The 26,002-nt window shown below is 40.8% G+C and overlaps 1 protein-coding gene across 1 annotated transcript; it reads right to left on the bottom strand.

Moving 5' to 3' along the window:
* Nucleotides 1-924: 924 nt before the first annotated feature.
* dmrt3 (doublesex and mab-3 related transcription factor 3) lies at nucleotides 925-25,121 on the bottom strand. The gene is made up of 2 exons (XM_033017793.1): nucleotides 23,899-25,121; nucleotides 925-3,299 (listed from the first exon to the last, which is right to left on the bottom strand). Exons 1-2 carry the CDS (start codon nucleotides 24,293-24,295, stop codon nucleotides 2,347-2,349), a joined length of 1,350 nt encoding a protein of 449 aa, XP_032873684.1. The 5' UTR covers nucleotides 24,296-25,121; the 3' UTR covers nucleotides 925-2,346.
* Nucleotides 25,122-26,002: the final 881 nt, after the last annotated feature.

The raw sequence follows: 26,002 nt of genomic DNA, 5'->3' as shown, positions 1-26,002 counted from the left end.
GGATTCCCAATAAGAATCCCATATGGTAGTGGGCACTTGCTGAATAGGGAATGTAGGAGACAGACAGCAGCTCTGGAACAGGGAATATTTTGCTGTTGGGCTGGAGATTTTGAGAGAGGAAAACATTGCCCCAGGTGCAGGAGAGCTGGAGGGTGAGTAGTTATTGCATGGGATGACAGAGAGATCAGGGGCAACGAGATGGGGGTTGGAAATTAGGGGCAGGAGTGGAATTAGTGATAGCAAGGGTGAGTGGGAAGACATAGTCACCTATTTGCAGATTGAGAGAAGTGCAATTGACTGGGTGTGTTTGATTGCTTGTGCTCAAATCCTGGTAGTGCATGGGAGGAGAAGTGGGAGGTGTAAGATCTGGTGTGAGCTGACAAGAGTAGACCATGGGGTTGGATCTGGGTTGGATCCTGCATGCAGAGGGTAGTTGGAAAAGCTCTCCAGCTGTTCCAGGCTGACAAGCTGTTCTGTGAAATTACACGTGCCTCGTTAGTGCAGCAGGTTCTCACCTCTTGGCTTAAGATGGGCCAAACAGCATTAATTCCCATGGAAATAGTTAAATGAGCTCCCATCTTTTGGAAACCTTCCCCTCTGGGGCAGCTTACAGCCCCAGTATGAATATTGATTTATCTAACTTCAGGTAGCCCAGGCATACCCTCTCTCTCTATCCCTCCCCCACCCAGGTTGCACCAGCTTCTCGTTTTCACCCAACAAACAGCTAACAATGGCCTGTTTCCTTTATCTATGTTACTTTTTTGCATATCTTTCATTCATAGTTCTTTATCTCTCTACATCATCATCTATATCTCTTGTTTCCCTTATCCCTAACCAGAATAAGGGTCTTGACCCGAAACGTCACCCATTCCTTCTCTCCAGTGATGCTGCTGGTCCCGCTGAGTTACTCCAGCTTTTTGTGTCTATCCTCTGGACTCCCCCACTCTAAGTCGAGGTGGATGGGTTCAAGGCAGCTGAATGGGTTTAACATTTTTTTTAATGTTAACATTCTTCTGCAGCATACGTCCATGCCGGACCCCCGGGTTAAAATGACCCCCATTAACTCTGCTTGTCTTTCTCTCCGAAGATGCAGCCTGACCTGCCAGTGCTTTCAGTGCTCTCTGATCTCTTCATGAATCTGACATTTATTCATGGTAGCCACCTTACTTCATCTACCAGGATGCCGTATTCTCTGTTATGCTAAAATAAATGTCGCAGTATTCCTCTGTCTGCATGCATGGCTGATGAATGTTTATATTTTCTATTTAGTTTTTTTGTACTATGTCCTGTCCTAATTGAAAAGTATGTGAATTTAAAAAAGGAAACTGCCATGCAAATGGCAACCTAGAAAACATCTATATGACTTCCTCCCTATTCATTGCAATCTGTACACACAAGCAACTGCAGATGCTGATATCAGGAGCAAGATAGAAACTGCTGGAGGAATTTAGGAGATTTTTGAGCAGCGCCTCTGGAGGCAAAAGGATGATCGCGTTTTGTACCAAGACCCCACATTAAAACCTTGTAGTCTGTGTTGGCCTTTCAGCTGAGGAAAGCATTAACTGCTATTGATTTAGAGTTTAATTCTGCCATCATAATCTTGCACATCTGAATCTATTTTACTTTTTTGGAACTATTACTTTCCCGATGTTTAAAGCCTCCAAAATATAATGAGTTCCTATAAAACTGAAATTGTCAAAATAATTTTGATTTGAATCCCAAAACTTTTTTTGCTTCAGGGAATTCAGAAAATATTGGAGAGTAATTTAGGCATTTCCAAATGGCCAAAGTGCCTTCCAATCTGTATCCATAAACTTAACATATACATTCAATTGAATGCGATTAGCATGATGAAGGCAAATCCACTTCCTCATAATCACAGCTATCTTGAAATTTTCTTTATTCTTAATTTAATTGAGAGTTAAATGAGAGCAATTACACACCTTAAAGTAAGTACCTGAATTGTGTTAAATGTAACAATGAAATCCATCAGTTTGTGTGAATGACGTTTTGTACAACATATGTCCACATAATTTTCATTTATTTGCACTTGAAATTCTGGGCGTGCTACAGGTACTTGTTCAAGTGTCTACTTTTTTTTAAATTGTTAGCAGTCATGGTCACAGCATATAACATGCATTAGAAAGTATAGCTACCAGTTATACATATTCTTCAACTAACACATCTAAGTATGACATATTAACTGAATAACTATGTTTTATAATCCTTTGGCTATTCCTGATCGGGATATTAAGTCATGGATATAGAATCTACTCAGTCTTCAATACCTATATTCAAGTATTTTCCTTTTATTATTCTATTTGGTGAGCATCAGATGCATATCATTTAAGAAGATGAGTTCAATATTCTAGAGTCTGCAGAATCCGATCTCTCATCATAGTCCTCCTCTGTGTAAATGGGTTGCTTGGTCACCATTGCACAGCCTTCATCGGCAAGTGCAAGCCTGGGATCGTTGGCAGGGTGAGACGGAAGGACTGGTGAGCTGCGAAAGATGCCAGCTGAAGCATTTGGGAAAGGGGTGAGATACTGGGATCTGAGCTGGTATTGCTGCTGAAGAGTCATGGTGTTCCACAGGGCAACGTCGTTTGAAATAAATGGGTTTGCCTGGTTTCTGCTCAGGGTGTTCCGCAGAACCAGTGGGTAACGAGGAGGTTGAGGAAATTGGTGCTGCAGTGGCATGGCCAGTGGGTTTGACATGACGTTACCAGGATCATTAGAGAACCTCAAGGAATCAGGGACCCTGAAGGCTGACCCAACAGACCATTTGGAGGAGGCAACAGGATAGGACCCAAAAGCATGTTCAAAAAATGTCTGTCCATTGGATGATACACTCAGGACATCAGGGGCTTCTGAAGATCGATCAGAGCGACTGGACAGAAGAATTTCAATGGCACCAACAAGGTCACCTCCACACCCTTTCAAAATCAGCTCCAGAACTGTAGGTTTGTGATTCGGGAAGATCTTCTTCAGCACTTCTATAGGAGGTCTGTTACCTTTTAGAGAAAATGGAACTGACATGGCTCCAGATAGTCCCTCCATCAACATCTGATTCTGATCCAGATTAAATTTGGAACTTTCAGGTGCTGTTTCCTGGGTGCTGCTACCCTTCTCCACGGGTAACCGCTCTTCATCGGCCACTGGCATTTCGGGGCTGTCAGCCGTGTAGCAGCTCTTGTCTTTGACCATATCTGGTGAGTTTGTCTGTCCTGAACCTTTGTCATTGTATGTTTCCGAGATGTCGTCTCTAATCTGCTCGTCTAATCGTTCGTCACTCACGTCTAAAATGAAAAAGAGAGAAAGATGGAGCGGGTGATAAACATCTTTACGACCATATCAGTATCATAAACATTGTATTATAAACATTGGCGGCATCGTGAACCTCAGTGACAGCATGAACCTCAGCGGCAATGGGAGCCTTGGCGGCGGCGGGGCCTCGGCGACAGCATGAGCCTCGGCAGCAGCCTGAGTCTCAGCAGCAGCGTGAACCTCAGTGGTGACGGGAGCCTTGGCGGCGGTGGGGCATCGGCGGCGGTGAGGCCTCGGCGGCCGTGGGGCCTCGCGATCAAGCCATGATCAGCAGACGATGAGCGTGAGGGAGGAGGGGACGACAATGGTGACCCAGCATAGGGGGACCGCCGTGAGGGACGTGGGAGAACAAAGGGGGACCCGGTATGGGGGAGGGGGTGGCACTCTAGTTTAGAATCATCTGCCCAGGGAATAGTCTGTGTTTGTTTGTTTGTTTGTTCGTTTGTTCTTGTTAAGGCGCTGTGCACACGGCAGCCAGCCAATAGTCGCTTGTCTTTTTCTTTTCTTTTTTCTCACTTTTAATTTAATTTCAAGTTTTCGTGTACCTTGTGTGTTGTGACTGTTGGCAGACCAATTTCCCTCCGGGCATGAATAAAGCTCTATCGTATCGTATAATAGTTAACGCTGTGTTTCGCCCAACACTTAAGGTTTAGACGCTGGTGGGTGTTGTGTACAGGCCACCTAACAGTAGTAGTGAAGTTGGAGATGGTATCAAACAGGAAATTAGAAATGCGTGCGACAAAGGCAAAACCGTTATATTGGGTGACTTCAATCTACATATAGATTGGGTGAATCAAATTGGCAGGGGTGCTGAGGAAGAGGATTTTTTGGAATGTATGCGGGATAGTTATCTAAATCAACATGTAGAGGAACCAACGAGAGAGCAGGCTATTTTAGACTAGGTATTGAGTAATGAGGAAGGGTTAGTTAGCAGTCTTGTTGTACGTGCCCCCTTGGGCAAGAGTGACCATAATATGGTTGAGTTTTTCATTAGGATGGAGAGTGACATTGTTAATTCAGAAACAATGGTTCTGAACTTAAAGAAAGGTAACTTTGAGGGTTTGAGACGTGAATTGGCCAAGATTGACTGGCAATTAATTCTAAAAGGGTTGATGGTGGATATGCAATGGAAGACATTTAAAGACTGCATGGATGAACTACAAAAATTGTTCATCCCAGTTTGGCAAAAGAATAAATCAGGGAAGGTAGTGCATCCGTGGATAACAAGGGAAATCAGGGATAGTATCAAAGCGAAGGATGATGCGTACAAATTAGCCAGAAAAAGCAGCATACCGGAGGACTGGGAGAAATTCAGAGACCAGCAGAGGAGGACAAAGGGCTTAATTAGGAAAGGAAAAATAGATTATGAAAGAAAACTGGCAGGGAACATAAAAACTGACTGCAAAAGTTTTTATAGATATGTGAAAAGAAAGAGATTAGTTAAAACAAATGTAGGTCCCTTGCAGTCAGAAACAGGTGAGTTGATCATGGGGAACAAGGATATGGCGGACCAATTGAATAACTACTTTGGTTCCGTCTTCACTAAGGAAGACATAAATAATCTGCCGGAAATAGCAGGGGACCTTGGGTCAAAGGAGTTGGAGGAATTGAGTGAAATCCAGGTTAGCCGGGAAGTGGTGTTGGGTAAATTGAATGGATTAAAGGCCGATAAATCCCCAGGGCCAGATAGGCTGCATCCCAGAGTACTTAAGGAAGTAGCTCCAGAAATAGTGGATGCATTAGTAATAATCTTTCAAAACTCTTTAGATTCTGGAGTAGTTCCTGAGGATTGGCGGGTAGCAAACGTAACCCCACTTTTTAAGAAGGGAGGGAGAGAAAAAACGGGGAATTACAGACCAGTTAGTCTAACATCGGTAGTGGGGAAACTGCTAGAGTCAGTTATTAAAGATGGGATAGCAGCACATTTGGAAAGTGGTGAAATCATTGGACAAAGTCAGCATGGATTTACAAAAGGTAAATCATGTCTGACGAATCTTATAGAATTCTTCGAGGATGTAACTAGTAGCGTGGATAGGGGAGAACCAGTGGATGTGGTGTATCTGGACTTCCAGAAGGCTTTCGACAAGGTCCCACATAAGAGATTAGTATACAAACTTAAAGCACACGGCATTGGGGGTTCAGTATTGATGTGGATAGAGAACTGGCTGGCAAACAGGAAGCAAAGAGTAGGAGTAAACAGGTCCTTTTCACAATGGCAGGCAGTGACTAGTGGGGTACCGCAAGGCTCAGTGCTGGGACCCCAGCTATTTACAATATATATTAATGATCTGGATGAGGGAATTGAAGGCAATATCTCCAAGTTTGCGGATGACACTAAGCTGGGGGGCAGTGTTAGCTGTGAGGAGGATGCTAGGAGACTGCAAGGTGACTTGGATAGGCTGGGTGAGTGGGCAAATGTTTGGCAGATGCAGTATAATGTGGATAAATGTGAGGTTATCCATTTTGGTGGCAAAAACAGGAAAGCAGACTATTATCTAAATGGTGGCCGACTAGGAAAAGGGGAGATGCAGCGAGACCTGGGTGTCATGGTACACCAGTCATTGAAAGTGGGCATGCAGGTGCAGCAGGCAGTGAAGAAAGCGAATGGTATGTTAGCTTTCATAGCAAAAGGATTTGAGTATAGGAGCAGGGAGGTTCTACTGCAGTTGTACAGGGTCTTGGTGAGACCACACCTGGAGTATTGCGTACAGTTTTGGTCTCCAAATCTGAGGAAGGACATTATTGCCATAGAGGGAGTGCAGAGAAGGTTCACCAGACTGATTCCTGGGATGTCAGGACTGTCTTATGAAGAAAGACTGGATAGACTTGGTTTATACTCTCTAGAATTTAGGAGATTGAGAGGGGATCTTATAGAAACTTACAAAATTCTTAAGGGGTTGGACAGGCTAGATGCAGGAAGATTGCTCCCGATGTTGGGGAAGTCCAGGACAAGGGGTCACAGCTTAAGGATAAGGGGGAAATCCTTTAAAACCGAGATGAGAAGAACCTTTTTCACACAGAGTGGTGAATCTCTGGAACTCTCTGCCACAGAGGGTAGTCGAGGCCAGTTCATTGGCTATATTTAAGAGGGAGTTAGATGTGGCCCTTGTGGCTAAGGGGATCAGAGGGTATGGAGAGAAGGCAGGTACGGGATACTGAGTTGGATGATCAGCCATGATCATATTGAATGGCGGTGCAGGCTCGAAGGGCCGAATGGCCTACTCCTGCACCTAATTTCTATGTTTCTATGTTTCTATGTAGACTGTCAGGTGGTCCAAAATAGGAAGTAGTCATGGTGTGCAGAAATATTCTGATATTCTAGAATAGACTTACATTGCAACAAAGATTAAATAGTCATTTTTGTTTTTTTGAATGTATTTATTGGAGTTACATAGCCTGTTTGATTTTAAGGCATTGAAGTAATTTATGCTCCATTTCAATAATAATTTGGGGCGGCACAGTGATGCAGCAGGAGAGTTGCTGCCTTACAGCAGCAGAGATCCAGGTTCGATCATGATTATAGGTGCTGTCTGCATGGAATTTGTACGTTCTCCCTGTGACTGTGTGTGCATTATGCGGTTGCTCCAGTTTCCCCCGACACTCCAAAGATATGCAGGTTTTTTAGGTTAATTGGCTTTGTATTTTGTAAATTGTCCGTAGTATGTGCAAATTAGTGAACAGGTTGATTGCTGGTCAGAGCGGACGGACACTGTCGGCCAAAGGGCCTGTTTCTGCACTGTATCTATAACACGAAAACTTATTATGCGATGATTGAAAAGAGCTGGTGACTTGAAGGTAAGCAAGGAGGTATTCATTCCTAGAGGGTTTTGCTGTTTGTTTTATTTGACCCTCACGTACAGAGGGGAAACTTCATGTGGCTGGAAAAGGAGAAAAATGGGAATATAATTCTTCCCTTGTGCCCAATGAGATTATTCACTTTCCCACTTTGTCAGTTTGCAAAGTGCCCTTGGGCTCCAAACAGGTTCTGATTTTACAGGCATCCATAAATTGATTTTGTCCAAAAGTAGTAAAATATAAAAAAAACACTCAATATAGTGTCCATACCTTCACAACATTGTAATAAATGATGTTATTAGGGACAATTGACATGGACATTTATATGGAGACACAAAAAAAGTGCAGATGCGGCAATCCTGAGCAAAACACAAAGTGCTGTTGGATCTTTGCGGGTCAGGCAGCATCTGTGGAGAGAATGGACAGATAGTGTTTCGGGTTGAAACCTATCAGTCTAAAGAAGGATCATGAACCAAGACGTCATCTGTCCCTTCACTCCACAGAGGCTGCCTAGCCCTCTGAGTTCCTCCAGCACTTAGTGTTTTGCTTGATGAATATTTTTCTGCTGTCTGCATCTGCCTAGTTATAATGGTACAGAATCAGGATGTCCCACCCTCAATGGCTGGGAATGACAGGCTTACAGTATCAGTGCATGTAACATTGTGTAGAAGAATATCATTGAACAATATCAATAGAAACAATTGCTTGTCAATTTCCAAAGGATCTCTCTTAAATGGTCTCCCGCAATGAAACCAGCAGGCTGTGATCTGAAGTGACAATGGTGTCTGACTACTGCAGGGGTAAACAGATTTATTTCATAACCAATTCTCGTTTGAATTTAGTAATATTGATGGCAGTTTATTCAAATGTTAAGGATATCCATAAGTAAGACATTCGTAACCCTGGAAAGAACTGTAATTTCTCTATTCTCAATCTTTCATCAAGGAGCCATTACTTTTTTAATTCAGTACAAAGAATAAATAGGAGAGATTGAATAGGAACGTTGAGAAATTATTGGAACTGTTAAGAGAGTTTACGTTTCTTTATACTTTAAAATGCTGTATAAAAAACACAAAGCTCTTTTTACCCTATCGAAATTGGCAATGCAACTTGGCAGACAACTCTCAACTGCACCTTTGCACTATATCCTGTAAATATATTCACTTGAAAATATTTGGGATTTGTGCTTCTACTGTAGAAGCAATGAGCAATTTTAGAATGGCCAAAGACCCATTCTGAGCACATGAATCTGATGAAGTCTGCTATGATATTCCAGGGCAATTTCAATTGCAATTCATACACAACTGCCAGGGTCAACCCTTTGCAATTTATCTGAGTCCAATACAATGCTACAGAACCCAGAAACACACAACACATAAACATGCCATTCAGCACACCAAGTCCCCATGCTGACCATGAAGAATCCATTCCCACTAATCCTACATTAGTCCCATTTTAATCATCCCTACATTCTTGTCAACTCCCTTGAAATTCTGTCACTCTCCTACACACTGGGGGCGATTCACAGTGGTCAATTAATCTACTGATCACATGATTTGGGGATATTAAGTAATAAAAAGGAACTGCAGATGTTGGTTTGTAACAAAGATAGACGGCACTTCTTCAGACTGATTGAAGTGGAGGGGGGAAGAAACTGCAAGTGAGAGAAAAAAAAACAGGACAGATCAGGGCCAGCAACAGATGACCTTGGGCAAAGAGGCTCCCTGATAGGCCAATTGTTGGCTAGAGATGATGTGACCTCAAGAGGAATACATTGATGTAAACTATGGGACTGGTCAACTGACTTTTAGTTGAATAAGGGGGGACAGTAGAGGGGGTGGGGGACAGGGAGGGAAGAGAGGTTTTTGTAAAAGTTGCCTAAAATTACAGAATTCAATGTTCATTCTGCTGGATTGTAAGCTACCCAAGTGAAATATGAGGTACTGTTTCTCCAGTTTGTGTGCAGCCTGCAAGCAATGGAGGAGGCCCAGGACAGCAAGGTCAGTATGGGAATGAGAAGGGAAGTTAAAATGGTTAACAACGGGGAGATCCAATGGACCTTGGCAGACAGAGTGTAAGTGTTCAGCAAAATGGTCGCCGAGCCTCGCTTTGTCTCGCCAATGTACAGGAACCCACATCCAGAACACCCCCCTCCACATCCGGTGCAGTGGATGAGGTTTGGGATGTTGGAGGAAACTGGTGCACCTGGGGGGAGCCCACCTGATCACAGAAGGAAGTACAAACTCTAGACAGACCGCACCAGATGTGAGGATTGAATTCACGTAGCTGGAGATATGAGGTAGCAGCTCCACCTGCTGCCCAACTGTGCTTGTATCGAAGTGTCTACCCTATCTGTGGTACTACAATTAATACTTATGCCTTAATCTGAGAAGGGAATCACATCCCTTGAAAGGATACAGAGATAAAGAATGTTAAATTTTATTTAATGGCCGCATTGATAGATTATATATTGGAGGCAGATAATGGGCTAGCTGTCAGGTAGCAGTGAGTAGGGAAGAGGATCGTTTTCAGATTGACAACGTGTGATCAATGGGATTATCATGTTGGGATCACAGTTGTTTAAACACATATTATGGATTAACAGGAAATCATCTAAATGTACTGTTATAGAAACATAGAAACATAGAAAATAGGCGCAGGAATAGGCCATTCAATATGATCATGGCTGGTCATCCAAAATCACAACGACGTTCCTGCTTTTTCCTCATATCCCTTGATTCCGTCAGCTCTAAGAGCTAAATCTAACTCTCTCTTGAAATCTTATTGGAGCTGCAGATGATAGAGAGAAACTGTAAGGGGGATTCAAACAGTTCACAGAGAGATGTTGAAAGGTTAAGTAATTGGACAAAAAGGTGGCAGATAGACAATAATGGACATCACATTATATGTTTCTAAGGACAGTTTGTTAAAGTTGGTTAATCAAACTAGAATGAATAGGTTGTGAGGTAGACAAAATTGCTGGAGAAACTCAGCGGGTGCGGCAGCATCTATGGAGCGAAGGAAATAGGCAACGTTTCGGCCGCACCCGCTGAGTTTCTCCAGCAATTTTGTCTACCTTCGATTTTCCAGCATCTGCAATTCCTTCTTGAACTACTGAATAACTTGTCAAACATCTTTTGAATTGTGTTATTGTTGCTACGTAGAAACTCACATAAACACACACCGTCCTTCACATATATGAAATAAAAACAGAAATTGCTGGAAATACTCAACTGGACATGTCGCATCAATGTACAGATGCAGGAATACTGGGTTCAGGACAACATGGAATATAGGTTGCGGGTTACACTCAGGAATACTCAGTCTGATGCACTCATGCAGCAGCGAGGTAGGCTGTAGCCCTTTGTTTAAGATGACTGATCCATAAACATTTTGACCATAATGAAATATAAACTCAATATCTCTGTGATTGACAACTCAGTTTCTAACCATGGGACCACACAGCCCCTTGTGGTAGTTCTCCATCATGTCCGCATTAGCTTTACCAGTTCGCCATGAGCAGCATCAAATTCTGCACCATCTAATCTACAATATATTGTGTAGATTATTTATCAATATCAAATAAATGTAACTTATTTTACATTAGAAAATTATGGATATTCCGAACTTTCCGATATTCCGAACAGAGCATCCCATTTTATTTTTACATTCCTGATATTTCTGCCTGCATTTAACTAGTTAATTGTTCCAAATATGGAAGGAAGAATGCTTGTTGGGGTACTAGAAGTGTAGAAGCCTTTGCACAATCTGGGATTTTAGATCACAGAGCAGAACATTTACCCTCTCGGTTGTCAAGATGTAAGCTATCATTTTCATCCATCTGATAAATAAAAATGATGTTTTATTTCTACTTCAATCTCAATACCAAATACAGGGAGCTGATATCCTTGGTCGGTGCATTCACTTGATGGGGTGGTCTTGGTATGATTTACTTTTGAAATTTATTCCACACTATTATCTCACGTCACAGGAAAAGAACATTTAAAGCTCATTGTGAACAGTTGGAAGCACCAGAGTACAGTACACCGGACAGTATGGACATCCCTATCTGAGAACTGAGAACTGTGAGCTGTTTACAACCCTGAAGGCCAGAGTTTCTCACATCAAAAAGCAGAAACTACAGATAATTTTCATTCCAATCCCTTCATTGTTATTTTAATAAGCTTTTTAGAATATATTTTTTCGTTTATTTTAATTCATTGGATGGGTCAGTTTCACTCAAGAAAATATTTGTGCACCGGAAAATATTTTAATGTAATAAAAAATACATATAAACATCCTAAAACCCTGAGATGAAATAAAATGCTGGAGTAACTCAGTGGGTCAGGCAGCATCTCTGGAGAAAATGGATAGGTGACATTTCAGGTTGGGATCCTTCTTCAGTCTCTAAATACAAAATCCTAAAACCCTAGATGCATTCCTTCTTCAGCTCTCTAAACAAATGTAAATTGTTTAGAGCAAAATCACTTCATCAATGCACACAAAAACCAACCTATTGCACTTGCAAGTGCACCGCAGACGGTTTGATAGTTTGACATGGACAGCAAAGAAACAAAGGAATGGAGTGCATTATACCTATTAAGGGCCTGTCCCACTTTGGCGTAATTTGCGCGTCACGCAGGTGCGCGCGAAGGTTTTGTGAATTCCAAAATACTGGGGCGTCACGCGCAACCGCACATCACTGCCTACGTCACCACGCACCATGCACACGTAATGCACACCATGCGCATGATGCGTAAATTATGTCGCGTAAATGATGCGCAAATGACGCCCGAGTGGGACAGGCCCTTTATTAACCATAAAGTAGCCAGCAAGCAACAAGTGACATGATGCAATCCCTTCCTAACCATGTTCCATCTGGACTTCAGAGCTAAGGTTATAAAAGCAATCTCATAAATTATTCCTTCACATTTGGAATTAGATTTGTTACTCCATCTTCTACGTTATTTTTTTTTCTATCCCAGGATAGTGGTAAAAATTGAATGCTTAATTGTAAAATGTGATCTCTACCTTGCCATCGGGGAGTGGTGGTACAATGCAAATTATAAATATCAATCGAGTTTTGCTTTTTTTAAATTGATTAAAGTCCTATAATATGTAAGTCCTTATCCCAGACATTCAATTTATTGTGAATTTACAAAAGATGTTTTTGACTAAAGTCTAATTTAATTTATTGTTTAATTTCTGACAGATTCTTCTTGTTTTCCACCAAACATTCATCATCAGACCAACAGGGTCCTTGGAGCAAAGATCATGTTTTCTTTTTGTCTGAGGTTCCCACTAAATGATCGCAGGAGTTGAGAAGTGATAGAAAAATATTAAGTGAAAATGACCAACATTTGCATCTCGTGAATGCTGTAATCGCTATTTTGCTGCCATTAATAATGGAAAAAATATTATATTGATTGTTAATATCCTGGTGATTAATACGGTACAAAAATATACCACGAACTGCAGGGAACACCTGTTTCCAGCTTATCAGAAACTTCACAAATACAATATTAAACCAGTCTTTGATTTGATTCCATCTTCAACCTACCCTTGATCTCTGTGTGTTCAGTTTGCTTTTCAGAGTTGAATAAAGGATCATTCAAAAATGCTTTCTTAAAGTCCTCATGAACAATATCACAGGCAATACCATCTGTTTCTTTGTAATGTACTTTTAAACAGCAAAGGACTTTTGATATTTGTAAATCTTCTGTAAAGGTATGATCATTTGTAAATGTATAATTATAAACACTATTTGCTATAATCCTTAAATCCAGCCATTATTTAAAAATGGGTATAAGACTGTACATCTGTTGCAGTAATAGTGTGCGCCCAGTGCATTCATAAGCACTCTTGCAGAGGAGCAAAAGAACACTAACCTTAAAATAAATCCTAACCTTCTTAATAGTGTTGAGAAGAAGGTATATGGTATGCTTGCTTTCAAGGGTCAAGGCATTGAGTATAAGAGTCAGGAAGTCATGGTGCAGCTTTATTGGACTTTTGTTAGGCCACATTTAAAATATTGCATCTATTCTGGTTGCCCCATTATTGGAAGGATATGGAGTCTTTAGAAAGGGTGAAGTGGGGGTTTACCAGAAATAAGCCTGGGTTGAGAGGTTAATACAGGGAGAGGTTGGATACATCTGGATTGTTTTCTCTGGGCACCCGAGGCTGCGGGGAGTGTTGATAGAAGTGTATAAAATGATGAGAAGCAGAGATAGGATAGACAGTCAGAACTTGTTTCCCAGGATGGAAAAATCAAACACTCAAGAGCATAGCTTTAAGGTAAGAGGGAATGGAGGGATATAAGTGCAGGCAGATAAAAGTTAACCATGGCATTATGTTGGGCACAGACATTGTGGGCTGAAGGGACTTTTTTATGATGCACTATATTCTATAGAATAGAAACAAAAACACTATAATTGATATTATTATTATTATTATTATTATTATTATTATTATTATTATTATTATTATTATTAGTACTGCTACTAGTCTTTTCACATGCAGATATTCCTTGGATCTTTGTAAAATCATTTGCATACGTCATGTACCTTGAGTCTGGTTTTTAATCAGTTAAATTATTTATGTTACCAATATCCTTTCCTGGAGCAATTTACTTCCTCCATTTAGTTTACATTTTATACCTTTGTGTTTCCCTCCGAACTATAGAAATGTGACTCAATTTTACATTTTTTCATACCATTTGATTGACCACATATCACATTCCAATAAAAACATATATTGTTATTCTGCATTCTGAACAGGTAACTTCCCACGTTACATAATTTAAAAAAAAAAATGTTTAACTATTAATTTATCTTCATAAGTTCCCCTTTCTTTTACTCGCATGAAACACTGGTAAGGCCTCTAAATATCCTGGTTTCTAGTTGCACATTCCCTGCCGATTTCTCTTTTTTAATGAGTCAACAGATTCTCAATTTTCAGTAATATAATATAGTTTATCATGTAAACACACATATCTACATGCACAGGTCTCAGCCTCTAATGCAAATAACTGAATTAGTCATTAGTGGATTCGCAGCATTTATTCCAGACACAAGAAATTGCAGATGCTGGTTTACACAAAAATACACAGTGTGCTGGAGTATCTAATTAATCTGAGGAAGGGTCCCGATCTGAAACGTCACCTATCCATGTCCTCCAGATCTGCTGCCTGACTCGCTGAGCTACTCCAGCACTCTGTGGCACGTATTCTGTTTGGGATCTTTGTTCTTTTGATTGCATTCCTACTTACCTACATGCATTCTATGCATTTCAGAAATGACTCGTGTGGTCTCAGTGTAGAGTTCAACTTAGATAGACACAAAAAGCTGGAGTAACTCAGCGGGACAGGCAGCATCTCCGGAGAGAAGGAATGTGTGACGTTTCGGGTCGAGACCCTTTTACAGTCTTGAATCTGAAGAAGCATCTTGACCCGAAATGTCACCCATTCCTTCTCTCCAGAGATGCTGCTTGTCCTGCTGAGTTACTCCAGCATTTTGTGTCTATCTTCAGTTTCATGAGATTAAGCCTTGGGTAAGTCACAGTTTTATCCTAGTTAACATGAAGAAGTCTTCACTCCCACTATACCTCCATGATCATTCATTCCATCTCCCTCGCTAGACATTGTTTGGGGCTGAATTCATGCATTTGCTATCCTAACGTCTCTTAATTGAATTCTAAACCCTATTTTTTCTTTCACCAAGAGAGCTTGCTGACACCTCAACCAACCTACATTTTTTCCCTATCACCTATTATCTTTGGATCTTGTGATACAATCAATTCCATCATTTAGTAGGAATATACTCAATGAATGGCCTACTTCTGCTCCTATGTCAGGAACATAATATACATGTTAGTTCAATATCACTTCAATAAATGCCAATAGTCTGTTTTATATGTGCAACTGGGTTATGATTTTTTAAAAATATATATTTTATTGGAAGCAATTTTACAAAAAAACTTGACAATTTTACAACTCCAGCACAGCTTTAGTTTGAACATTTTTCAAACAGAACCTTAAATAAAAAATAGAAGGTAGAGAAGAAGGAGGGAAAGGAAAGAAAGAAGAAAAAAGAGGAGATATCCGTCGACCCACCCATGGGCCTGCTCACCCATGCCCTATGATCGGTTTTGAATTTGTGTACAACCATTGCATTGCTCAAGAAATTCGATAAAAGGAGACCATATTTTTAAAAATAGTTCTGGTTTATCATTCAAGACAAACCTAATTCTCTCTAGATGTAGTTACGATTTTAATATCTTCATATGCAGCTATAAATGTCATAAATTTCCTCTATTCCTCTATTCCTGGTCTTTCCACTGAATCTCTCATTTCTGATTTCATTTTTCTGAATCGGTCATTCTGTTTTTTTCTGAATCTTATCATCAGTGCAACATTCTTCAACCAACTCTGATCATTTACAGGCCAAATAAAATGAAATACACCAGATGACATTTAGAATGAATTTTGTAGGGCTTTGTCTTACTTAGTACCAGGAAGCCTGGCAACAACATTGGTTTCACCAACAGTTCAAACACGAGAGCAAGGGGGAAAACACATGCTATGAGGATTGGTAGGGAGTGGGATGGGAGAGAGAGTGGGAGAGAGAGAAAAATACATAGATACAGGAAGAGAGAGAGAGAGAGAGAGAGAGAGAGAGAGAGAGAGAGAGAGAGAGAGAGAGAGAGAGAGAGAGAGAGAGAGAGAGAGAGAGAGAGAGAGAGAGAGAGAGAGAATCAGAGCTAAGTGTACTTCCTGTTGGAGTAAGAGAAAACGAAAGCTGGATCTTGTTTGAATAAGCAGAACAAAGAGAGGATTTATAGCAAAATAAATGAAGAGAATTAACTTATTGAAGTAAAAATAAAGAATGAAAAGGGTACTTTGGAAGTGAAAAAAGTAAGCCTTATGCCTTCCCTGTTGGATTAGACACAGAAAGTTGCATACCACCTTGAAATAGTTTTATCAGAAGCAAGAAATCTTTTGGTTTTGAACAGTGACATGGGAAGTATATTAGTATATTGCAATCCAGACTTTTACTTTTACGTCATAAATGAAACATAATTATGTTACATGGGACTTTGAATGTTTTATGGATAGCATTGCACACACAAATACTTTTTTATTCTCAAATTTAAAAACTAAGAATTATGATCATAAAATATGATGTAAAATATGATTGCCATTATCACAAAGTCATGAGCGGTTAAACAATTTAGAACCGTACAAAAGTAAATTGGCAAAAATTATAGTGATTGGAATCAGGTAATTTGACCAAATTTAAAATTTACATTTAGAGACTAATATACAAAAATAAATTTTACAGGGTTAGTATTTGTCAGCCAATTAATTAAATCCACAGATTGGTTGGTGGAAATACATTACTGTATATCATTCTTGATGTTTCAACTCATAATCTAGAACAACAATCTGTTAACTGTGTAGTCACATTGCAAAAGATGGAAACAGTGATGGCACTTTTGTTCAGAATGACAAGTGTCCCAGGCATCATATTAAAGCGTGAAACCATTACATTTATCTTAACCATTCAGAATCACAATGGGAATGCAATACTCTGGATCAGATCAAATGATCCAGTCATTTCTTAGCTGGTTGAAAAGGAGTCCTCCGGTTTTAGTTAATGGATACTCCTGAGAAATTATAATAACCAGTTTTATGCATTTAAGTAGGATTTCACCATTGCTTTTCCGAAATCCTTTTAAAGTGTGAGATGAAATTCGTGAGTATGTCATTGGCTGAAATCAGAAGAGAACCTGTTTTCAAACAGATGTTGGGACTTACTTTACAAAATAACAGATCTCATTTTTGAAGTTTAAATTGTTTGCTTATTTGTATATTCTATGTACTAACTAAAATGGTGTAGGATAAAGTCCCGTCAATGATCAAAGCATTGGGGTTCAGGAGCTCATGTATTCATTTCATTTTTATTTCTCCCTTTGATTTTATACCTTAGAAGCATATTGTGGTTGCCTCTCTAGCAGTAACTGAAAGTGAGATCTTTGACACTTTTTTTTTCTCTACAGTATAATTGTTTGAATTGTTTACATATACGAGTCATTTTTATCCGCAAGGGTATTTAACGCGCTTTAACTGGATATTCATGTTGATAATTATGTTAATAATGATCCATGATGATAATAATCTGCTGCTTATTTTAATTTCATCTGCGATATTAAAACTACTGAGTTTATCACTTTCAATGCCAAAGTCTGTTATTCGAATTCAATTAGTTCAATTTCAAATCTCAATAAACTTTTCAAGAATTTTTTTTTTTTCGCTATTTCAGGATAAATTTGAGGTTTACCGCCGAGCCACAAATTAAAGATGCCGCTGTGGGTATCTGAAATAGAACCAATACACACGGGTTGCTCGCGTTTCCCATGAAGACGTGTTACTTTTACTTTTCTCTTCAACCATTTCCAGTTGACAAGTGAACAAGTGAACAAGTGAAGATCTAGCGAATCAAGGAACTGCACATGCTGGTTTACAACAACAAAAAACACAAAATGCTGGAATAACTCATCGGGTCAGGTAGCGTCTCTGGAGAGCGTGGATAGCGGACGCTTCGAGTCGGAAATAATCAAATTGTGTTTACTATAGTAAACTATACTTTTGAGTAGTGTTCGGGTGTTTTAAGCTAGATTCGTAAAGCAATCGGTAAAACGTTTGATACAGTTTGAACGAAACAACATCTTTAAATACACTCAAGCCGAAAATTCCCCAATTGAGATCTATTTAGCGATCTTGTTTGATTCCCAAACCAAATTTACAGATTACTTCTTAAAATAAGATAGAAATGAAACGAGTGAATATGGAAGAAGGACCTGGCGGATAAAGTTGTGGAGGGGGGGGGGGGGGGGGTACGGATGTGTGGGTTAATTGGGCAATCTTATGTATTTATAAACGAACACCCCATTAAATCTGGATAAAGGTGCACTGGATCACTTCCAGTGACCTTGACTTTTCACAGAGAAGGCAACATTTATGAATCAGTGTGGAGACGCCAAGGTTCTTGTGATTGATAAGGATTCGGCCCTCTGCCTCTCCTTGTAAAACCGTTAAGAGAAATGCTGACTACTAGGCAAGTGGCACTACATCAATGCAGAAATAATAGTATTTCAGCGCAACTCTCCTCTTGCTTGGTAACATTTCAGTGTTGTTTGACCTTTTTTGAAGAAGTTATTGTTATCCTATTTCGATTGAATCTGCTCTCATTTGATTGTGGTAATTTGTTAAGAGTCTTGCAATAAAGCGCGATTATTAATCATCCGCTCAAATCCAATACTGTGCCATACGTCTCATTTGTTCTCCCACTAAGGTGCTGAAGTGTGCTGCTTGTAATCAGGCCAGTGTTTAATTTTTAAATTAAGTGCTTTTTGCAGCAATCAATAATTCTTTCACCACAAATACCCACCCCCCCCCCCCCCCACCCCCAAAGTATGCATTTTACTCATCTTTATTTGTGCGTCTACATGACAACATTTTACAATTATTTAATAACTATAATCTCGCTGCAACATTCCGCTGAAAATTGGAGGAGAGTTTCTCACAGATTTAAATTGTGTTTACACAGATCTCGCCAGCTACCTGAGCCAAAGTTTGATAAGGAAGCTCCATTTACATGTCTATTTTCACCAGTTGCGTTATACAAATAAGATTGGAGGATAAAGTTTAATAACTGAATATTGGTCAAAGTTATCTATATTTCGTTTACCATAAATGGAATCAATCTCGCGGTTGTAATGTAATAACAAGGAACTGCAGATGCTGGTTTATACCATAGATAGACAAAAAATGCTGGAGTAACTCAGCTGGTCCGAAAAAGGGTCCCCTATCGTCACCTATCAATTTCCCCCAGAGATGCTGCCTGACCCGCTGAGTTACTCCACCATTTTGTGTATATTTTGTGTCTCACAGTTGTGCCAGATAAACATAAGATAAAAGATGTATGTCAGAAAATCTTCAATCTCGATGCAAATTTAAACGTATTTTTGAAACAAAAAGCTCTGAACTCAAACGATGATTAAAATACCACATATGACTGAAACAGTGGAATTTAAATCAAGGCCCTTATGTTCTGACCTGCCATAGAATAGATAGTTTTTGTGATATAAAAATGTGATATCTGAAATAAAACCAATACACACGGCGTTGATCGCATTTATCATGAAGGCATGTTTGGTGTACTTTGCTTTTCAATCATCGTTCAATAATGTCATCAACATTTTGAGACCTGAATTAACTTTATTTTCCAGACCGTGCAATCTTCCGATCGCAATCCGGTGCTGCCGAGAAAGAGAAAAAAAACGCGCCGCTGTGATCCCACCACCTCACCTGGTTAATATTTATAAAACACCACAAAACACCTGACTGAGTGGACACATTTATTTTGTTATTGGTTGGCGAAACTAGGCGGTCCCATTTATTAGCCCACAGGCCTCAATGTTTATATTTCTATTCAATCCCAATTTGCTGAGGAACAACCGTTTATTTTAAATTACCTTAGATTAAAATTTTAGAAAGATATCATATCCAGTAACATTGGCAACGATCTCCGGTGTTCCCACTGCGAGGGAAAGAACTATTTTACCAATGAACTTTTTCAGTGCAGTGTAGGCGCGTTTACTATTTGGTGGTTTAGTTTTCACATCTTATCCGTCTGGCCCTGGGCGGGTTCAGTGCAGACCCAGAGTGCAGAGGCAAATACATTATATAAATTAATAACTGAAATATATTTCACATAAATCGTCAAAATAAAGCAGCAATGACAATTTAATGAAAGCACGAAAGTTACAGGCCCGCCCGGGGAAAGTAAAATCCCTGTATCTCTGAATTAAGCCGGCAAATAAACAACATTAAAAATAACCATTATAATTTTAAAGTATCTTTATTTTTTCTTATAAAATATCTGGAATCATATTATCGAAATAATTTACAATAAAATTAAATGCAAAAAAATCGAACAAATTACCATTGAGGTCAAATAATATGATTTTTTTAAATGTATTCGTTGTAAGGTGAATATACTTGAAAATGCATATAAGAACATTTCCAATACTGAACACCGAAACTGAACGGTGAAAAGGTAACTAACTGGGACAAGCGTGAAATCGCAATCTCGATAATCGGGAAAGTTGTTGGAAACAAGAAGCCGAGCTGTCTACAAGTCAAGGGAGAGGGTCAAGCAGAGTTCTGCTTGGTTCAATTAATAGTTTTTTAATGTACAGTTTATCTGTGAATTATCATTAAACGATTGTTTAAAGGAATTATAATTTATTATTACATTATTGTATGTTTAGTCTTTTCTTTAATGTGTTGAACTGAGCGCGTTGCTAAGTGTTGAGGGATTGTGGGGATCAGGCCGAAATACCAGCGCTCAGTTGAAAGGAATAACTGATTGAAGCAAGTATTTTATAGCAAATGAAATACTTTTGATGTGCAGTCATTGTTGTAATGTAGGAACATACGGTCGTCAGTCTCCGTATAAACAATGATAATTACCCCGATATTCTGTTTTCGTGTATTAGAAATATTTACCGCCGCTTTGAAAATTTAAAACAAAAGAAGCAAGGTCTGCCTGATCTGCTGAGCGTGTTTCCAACATTTTCTGTTTTTATTGCTTGAGGAACAGCCTGCGTCTTACAATTTCTTCCCCCGGCACCGCGATTTCAAGGCAAATTGCCTCTAACAGCGTATTCCTCTCTCTGTCCTGCTCTGAAGTTTCGCCCTGGAATTTGAGTTTAACCTTCCAGAAAGGGATGTGAACACGCAAACATCCCACATTTATCTGCCCATTCCTGCACAATGTCCTCCTGAACCATCGTCAGACGACAGGAGTAAATAAATCGTTTTAATGAGAATTCTACCTGTTGATTAGTTTTAAAAATTCAGAAGCAAATCTCTTACATTTGGATATTATTTTTTAAGGAATAATGCAGTACAAAAGCAATAATCTGAACTCTGAACGGCGGAATATTGTGCAGTCCAACCCCTGCCCAACCTCCCTGCCCCGGTTAGAGTTAATATCCATGTGAATGATTAGCATGTGGAGAATAGCTGCTTCCAAAGTCTCTCCATACTTCTGAACACTAATACTCCTCGTATTAACGTCATGATCATACCCAGTGCAAATATGTAACAACTGGTACTGCAGTCCCCGCGTACTCCACCCCGATTCCTATTTTTAAAGAAAGTTACAAGTTCACGGTCTACATCAGCTCCAATCGGTTCCGTGTAGTTCCATGACCTGCTCTGACATTCAAACATGTAACCATAGACGGATTTCAAATGATACTAAAAGTACTTTTTTAGTTTTAGTTTCGAACAAGATGTTTGGGATGGTTGGACGTTTCGTCATTGCACGCTAAACCCCAGTGTCCTCTAAGGGGATGCGGTCATGGAAAGCAAATGCAACTTGCACCGAGAGCGGGGCGCATGATTCCGCCCGGCCCCGGGCCAAACTCTAGTGTTTACATCGTACACAGGCCTCTTCCGTTGGGAAACAGACCTTGTGGTAATTTTCCTCTAAACGTGGTTCATTTACGGAAATATCTGTATTTTGTTAAATTGTCAAATTATACAACCGTTAAGCTTATTATCTTATTAAATTTTAAAAAATACCACAAGAGCATTTTAAAAGGCCATTAGTAAAGGGGAAACTATCAACATTAATTACCGGCCGTTTTTCAGAATTTTCTATCTCTCACATTTAAAAAAAAGTTTCGGGTGAATTTATCATGCCTCCTTATTTCCACCTCCAGTGCTCGTCGAGTGGTCTGTGTAAATAGTCATGAGTGTCTGAAGAAGGGTCCCGACCCGAAACGTCACCTATCCATTTTCTCCAGAGATGCTGCCTGACTCCAGCACTTTGTGCCCATGTCATTTGGTATAACCAGCATCTGCAGTTTCTTTTGATTACAGGCGAAGTCTAACCTTTGCTAGGACGGCTACTATCAGACATTTGCAGAATATAAAGAGCTGCTGTCTAAAATCGCCCAAAATCAATTGTATTATGAATAACGTCGTTACCCTTCACGAAACAGTCAACATCATCGAATTAACGAATTACATTTACACCCAATCCCTAAGTTTCACGCTGCCCGTATATGCTACGGTTGGTAGAGTTGATTTGCCTTTTGCTTAGTGTATGTAAAATATTTCCCACAATAAACTCATTTGTACAAATGATTCGTCTCCAACATAGGAAAGATAACAAGGCTGTTCCCAGTCGAAATTTCCCCCCGATTCTGCGAATCCTTGTACAAGGGCCGCGGGACCTCCGAAATTCCCGATGACCTGAACGACCCATACACATACTCGAGCAGAAATGTGAATCCACACACCAAAATTATCGAGACATTGTTGGCAAAGATTGATTCAGCAGATGGAATGCATTTTTTTAGAAGTAACAATCGTAATAAAGTGTGGTTGAAATCCACAGGAGAGTTTCATAGGACACGGGCAGTTTATATTTCTACCCCAGTTTTATTTTCTCTGCCGAACATATTAATGTTATTTGATAAACCTTCTGTGCGTGTAACGGTGACTACCTGCATATAGGAAATATTATGTTTAAATAATAATAAAATAATAAAATAATAAAATAATGTCGCATATTGTGAACAGTGAAATAAAATATTTATGAGAAACAACTGTAGCTGCTGGAAATCGGAAATAAAACAGAAAATGTTGGAAGCACTCAGCAGGTCAGGCTGCGGGAAGAGAAATAATGAACGTTTCAGTCAAAACCACTGACGGTGTAAAACGTTAACGTTGTTTCTGTTTCAACAGCGGATGTCTGGCATGCTCCGTGTTTTCGGCATTTTGTATTATGGATGGTGTAAATCTAAATATTGGAACAGCAGCGCCATAAGCCGGCCCACCCCTCTTCTATTATTTGTATAAACGAAACGGGTGGAGAATCTAAAAGAAATAATAATTCTTTTGATCTTCAGCGATTTGAACTGACAACCTCCTTTCTCGTTTCATGGGTTTCGGATCTGTATTAGTGAACCATCGGACGGAATCCGCGTTAATACTCTATGCAAAAATGTATCAACAATTACTGCATTTTTTTTTGGTTTGCAATCAAAGAAGCAAAACGCTGAACATTAAGGTTTAACTCTTCCAGATTACGATAAACCTATCGCTGTACTATGCTTGCATCGTGTACAAGTTTTGACCATAAGACCAATTCGTTTGGCAAACGATTACTGATAAAGTGGCTGGATACACGTTTACTTCAAGTTTCATGGTCTCGTGATAAAATAGATATCGCAAAGCAACGAGAAGAACGTTTTGTGTTCAATGCAGTACATAGTCATATTTCCATCTTTGTTCCCTGATTGTTTAAAATATCGAATTTATTTTTGAGAGGGCAACGTCTCTCGTCATTTTAAAATTTGATTTAATTCTTATTACCACACATGCTAGTCAAAAGAGATCATGAAATCAAGTTTCACCGTTAGACAGGTAAGCTCTGTCTGCGTTTGATCTCTGTGTAAATTAGTAAAGTCAAGTCCATTACTAGTCACATATCCAATCCCACACTATTCACTGTATATTACAATCGCCTCCACAAATCACTCTCATTCTACGGCTCGTTCTGCAGCAGAATTGAGTCGATGTTAAAAGTTGACAAAGATGGAAAAATCATATTTGTAAGAGAAAGGGGGGAAGAAATGGATGTTAAAGTGCTGCTTTCGATTGATGCCCGCGTTAATAATTGTAGTCAGCTGCCTTACCGGCCCTGGGCTCCGGGAGACAGTGAGACTGCTCGGGGTCCCAGCGCAGTGCGCTCTCGGCGTTTTTGGTCGCTGCGTGCCGAGGCACGGCCGTGCCAGGAGCCCCAGCCATGCCCTGCACCGCTCGGATACTGTCCGGAATGAGGCTGCCGATGCACTCGTTGGCCTGCTGCCGCCGGAGGGCCACCTGTGCCGCCATCACCCGCTGCCTCTCGATGATCAAGATGCATTTCTCGCAGGTACAGTCCTTGAAGCGACAGTAGCGCTTGTGTCCCTTCAGCCAGGATAGGACGCCGTGGTTCCGGCAGCGGGCGCACTTGGGGGTCCTTTGTAGAGGGGGCCGGGGCTGGGACACCGGGCCGGCCATGTACATGTAGGGAGATCCATAGGTATTCATCTCTCACATGGGCCGGAGCCAAGCGATGCTCCAATCCAGGGGGTCTTGAAGAAGAATGTCTCTATCTTGCAGCCGGATGCTTGCTTCAGTGTAAGTCCCAGGCTGAGTAAACGGGGGATATCAGCCTTGTTCCAGCATCAGGAGTACATGGACTGAGGCTTCCTTGGCTACGGGCTGCCTTTTCAGATAACTTGGAGGAAGGAGAGACTGCGATCAGGTGTGGATCGATGTCGACCCAGCGACATCCGACCCCCGAGCGTTCAGATCAGCCGAGAGGATCTCGGACCACTGTAAAGATTCTGGAACAGGGCGGAGAGGAAAGGCAGCAATCGTCCACACTCATCATTCCCACCGTGAAACTGCAGCAGGTCACCGGGCCGAAGTTTAGTCGGCCGGCCACCCTCTCCTCCTGCGATCAGCTCGTTCCGTGGGACGCTTCTGCCATTGCCCTTCTCTCGGCTGTGAGCGGAGAGTCGGCAGTAACAAGCGGAGGAGGGGGAGAGAGCGGGTGGGGGTGGGGAGAGGGGAGCTGGATGCTCAATGCTCCTTTACTCCCTCTCAAATGAACGCTCAAAATAGAGCACAAGAGGAGCATCCATCACCGAGGCGCGCTTTGAGCGGGACCCTGCCTCTCCCCCCCCACCTGAAACTGGAATCTATTCACTCATGCATGGTCACCCGCTTGCAGCATTTACATCCCGGCAGCTCACGCAGACGCTTCTCCACCTGAACTGACGATCCCAAAAGTCAGATGCTCTGCACCGTTTGAGCACACACTTCTGGTCTCACCGGTCACCCTGTGCATAGCTGTTCTTTGCAAAGCCACCGGTCGCGATTGGGCTGGTGAATACTTTGAACGTGTAGAAACAAGGAACTGCAGAATGTTTAAGAAGGAACTGCAGATGCTGGAAAATCGAAGGTACACAAAAATGCTGGAGAAACTCAGCGGGTGCAGCAGCATCTATGGAGCGAAGGAAATAGGCAACGTTTCGGGCCGAAACCCTTCTTCAGACTGAATGCTGCTGCACCCGCTGAGTTTCTCCAGCATTTTTGTGTACCAAGGAATTGCAGAAGCTGGTTTACAAAATAAGACACAAAATACAGGAATAACTCAGCGGGCCAGGCAGCATCTCTGGAGAACGTGGCTAGGTGACGTTTCGGGTCGCGGCCCACGTACACTTCAAATAATTTGAAGATAAACACAGCGTGCTGGAGTAACTCAGCGGGTCGGGCAGCATCTCTAGAGAAAAGGAATAGGCGACGTAGCCGGAACCCTTCTTCAGACCCAGTCTGCCGAGTTACTCCAGCATTTTGTGCCTATCTTCGGTATATGCCAGCATATGCAGTTCTTTCCTACATATTTTGAATAATTTTGAATTTACACTGAGCTCCACCGATCAATCAACCCACGATTGAAACATATAAGATTATTAAGGGGTTGGACACGCTAGAGGCAGGAAATATGTTCCCAATGTTGGGGGAGTCCAGAACCCGGGGCCACAGTTTAAGAATAAACGTAAGCCATTTAGAACGGAGATGAGGAAAAACGTTTTCACACAGAGAGTTGTGAGTCTGTGGAATTCTCTGCCTCAAAGGGCGGTGGAGGCAGAGAATTCGATAGAGCTCTGCATTAGATAGAGTTAGCGGAGTTAAGAGATATGGAGAGAAGGCAGGAACGGGGTACTGATTGTGGATGATCAGCCATGA

This window comes from Amblyraja radiata, chromosome 3 (assembly GCF_010909765.2).
Source record: "Amblyraja radiata isolate CabotCenter1 chromosome 3, sAmbRad1.1.pri, whole genome shotgun sequence".
NCBI classification, from domain to species: domain Eukaryota; kingdom Metazoa; phylum Chordata; class Chondrichthyes; order Rajiformes; family Rajidae; genus Amblyraja; species Amblyraja radiata.
Note: the sequence above shows the minus strand (reverse complement) of the source record. Positions and strands in the feature narration are given on the sequence as shown.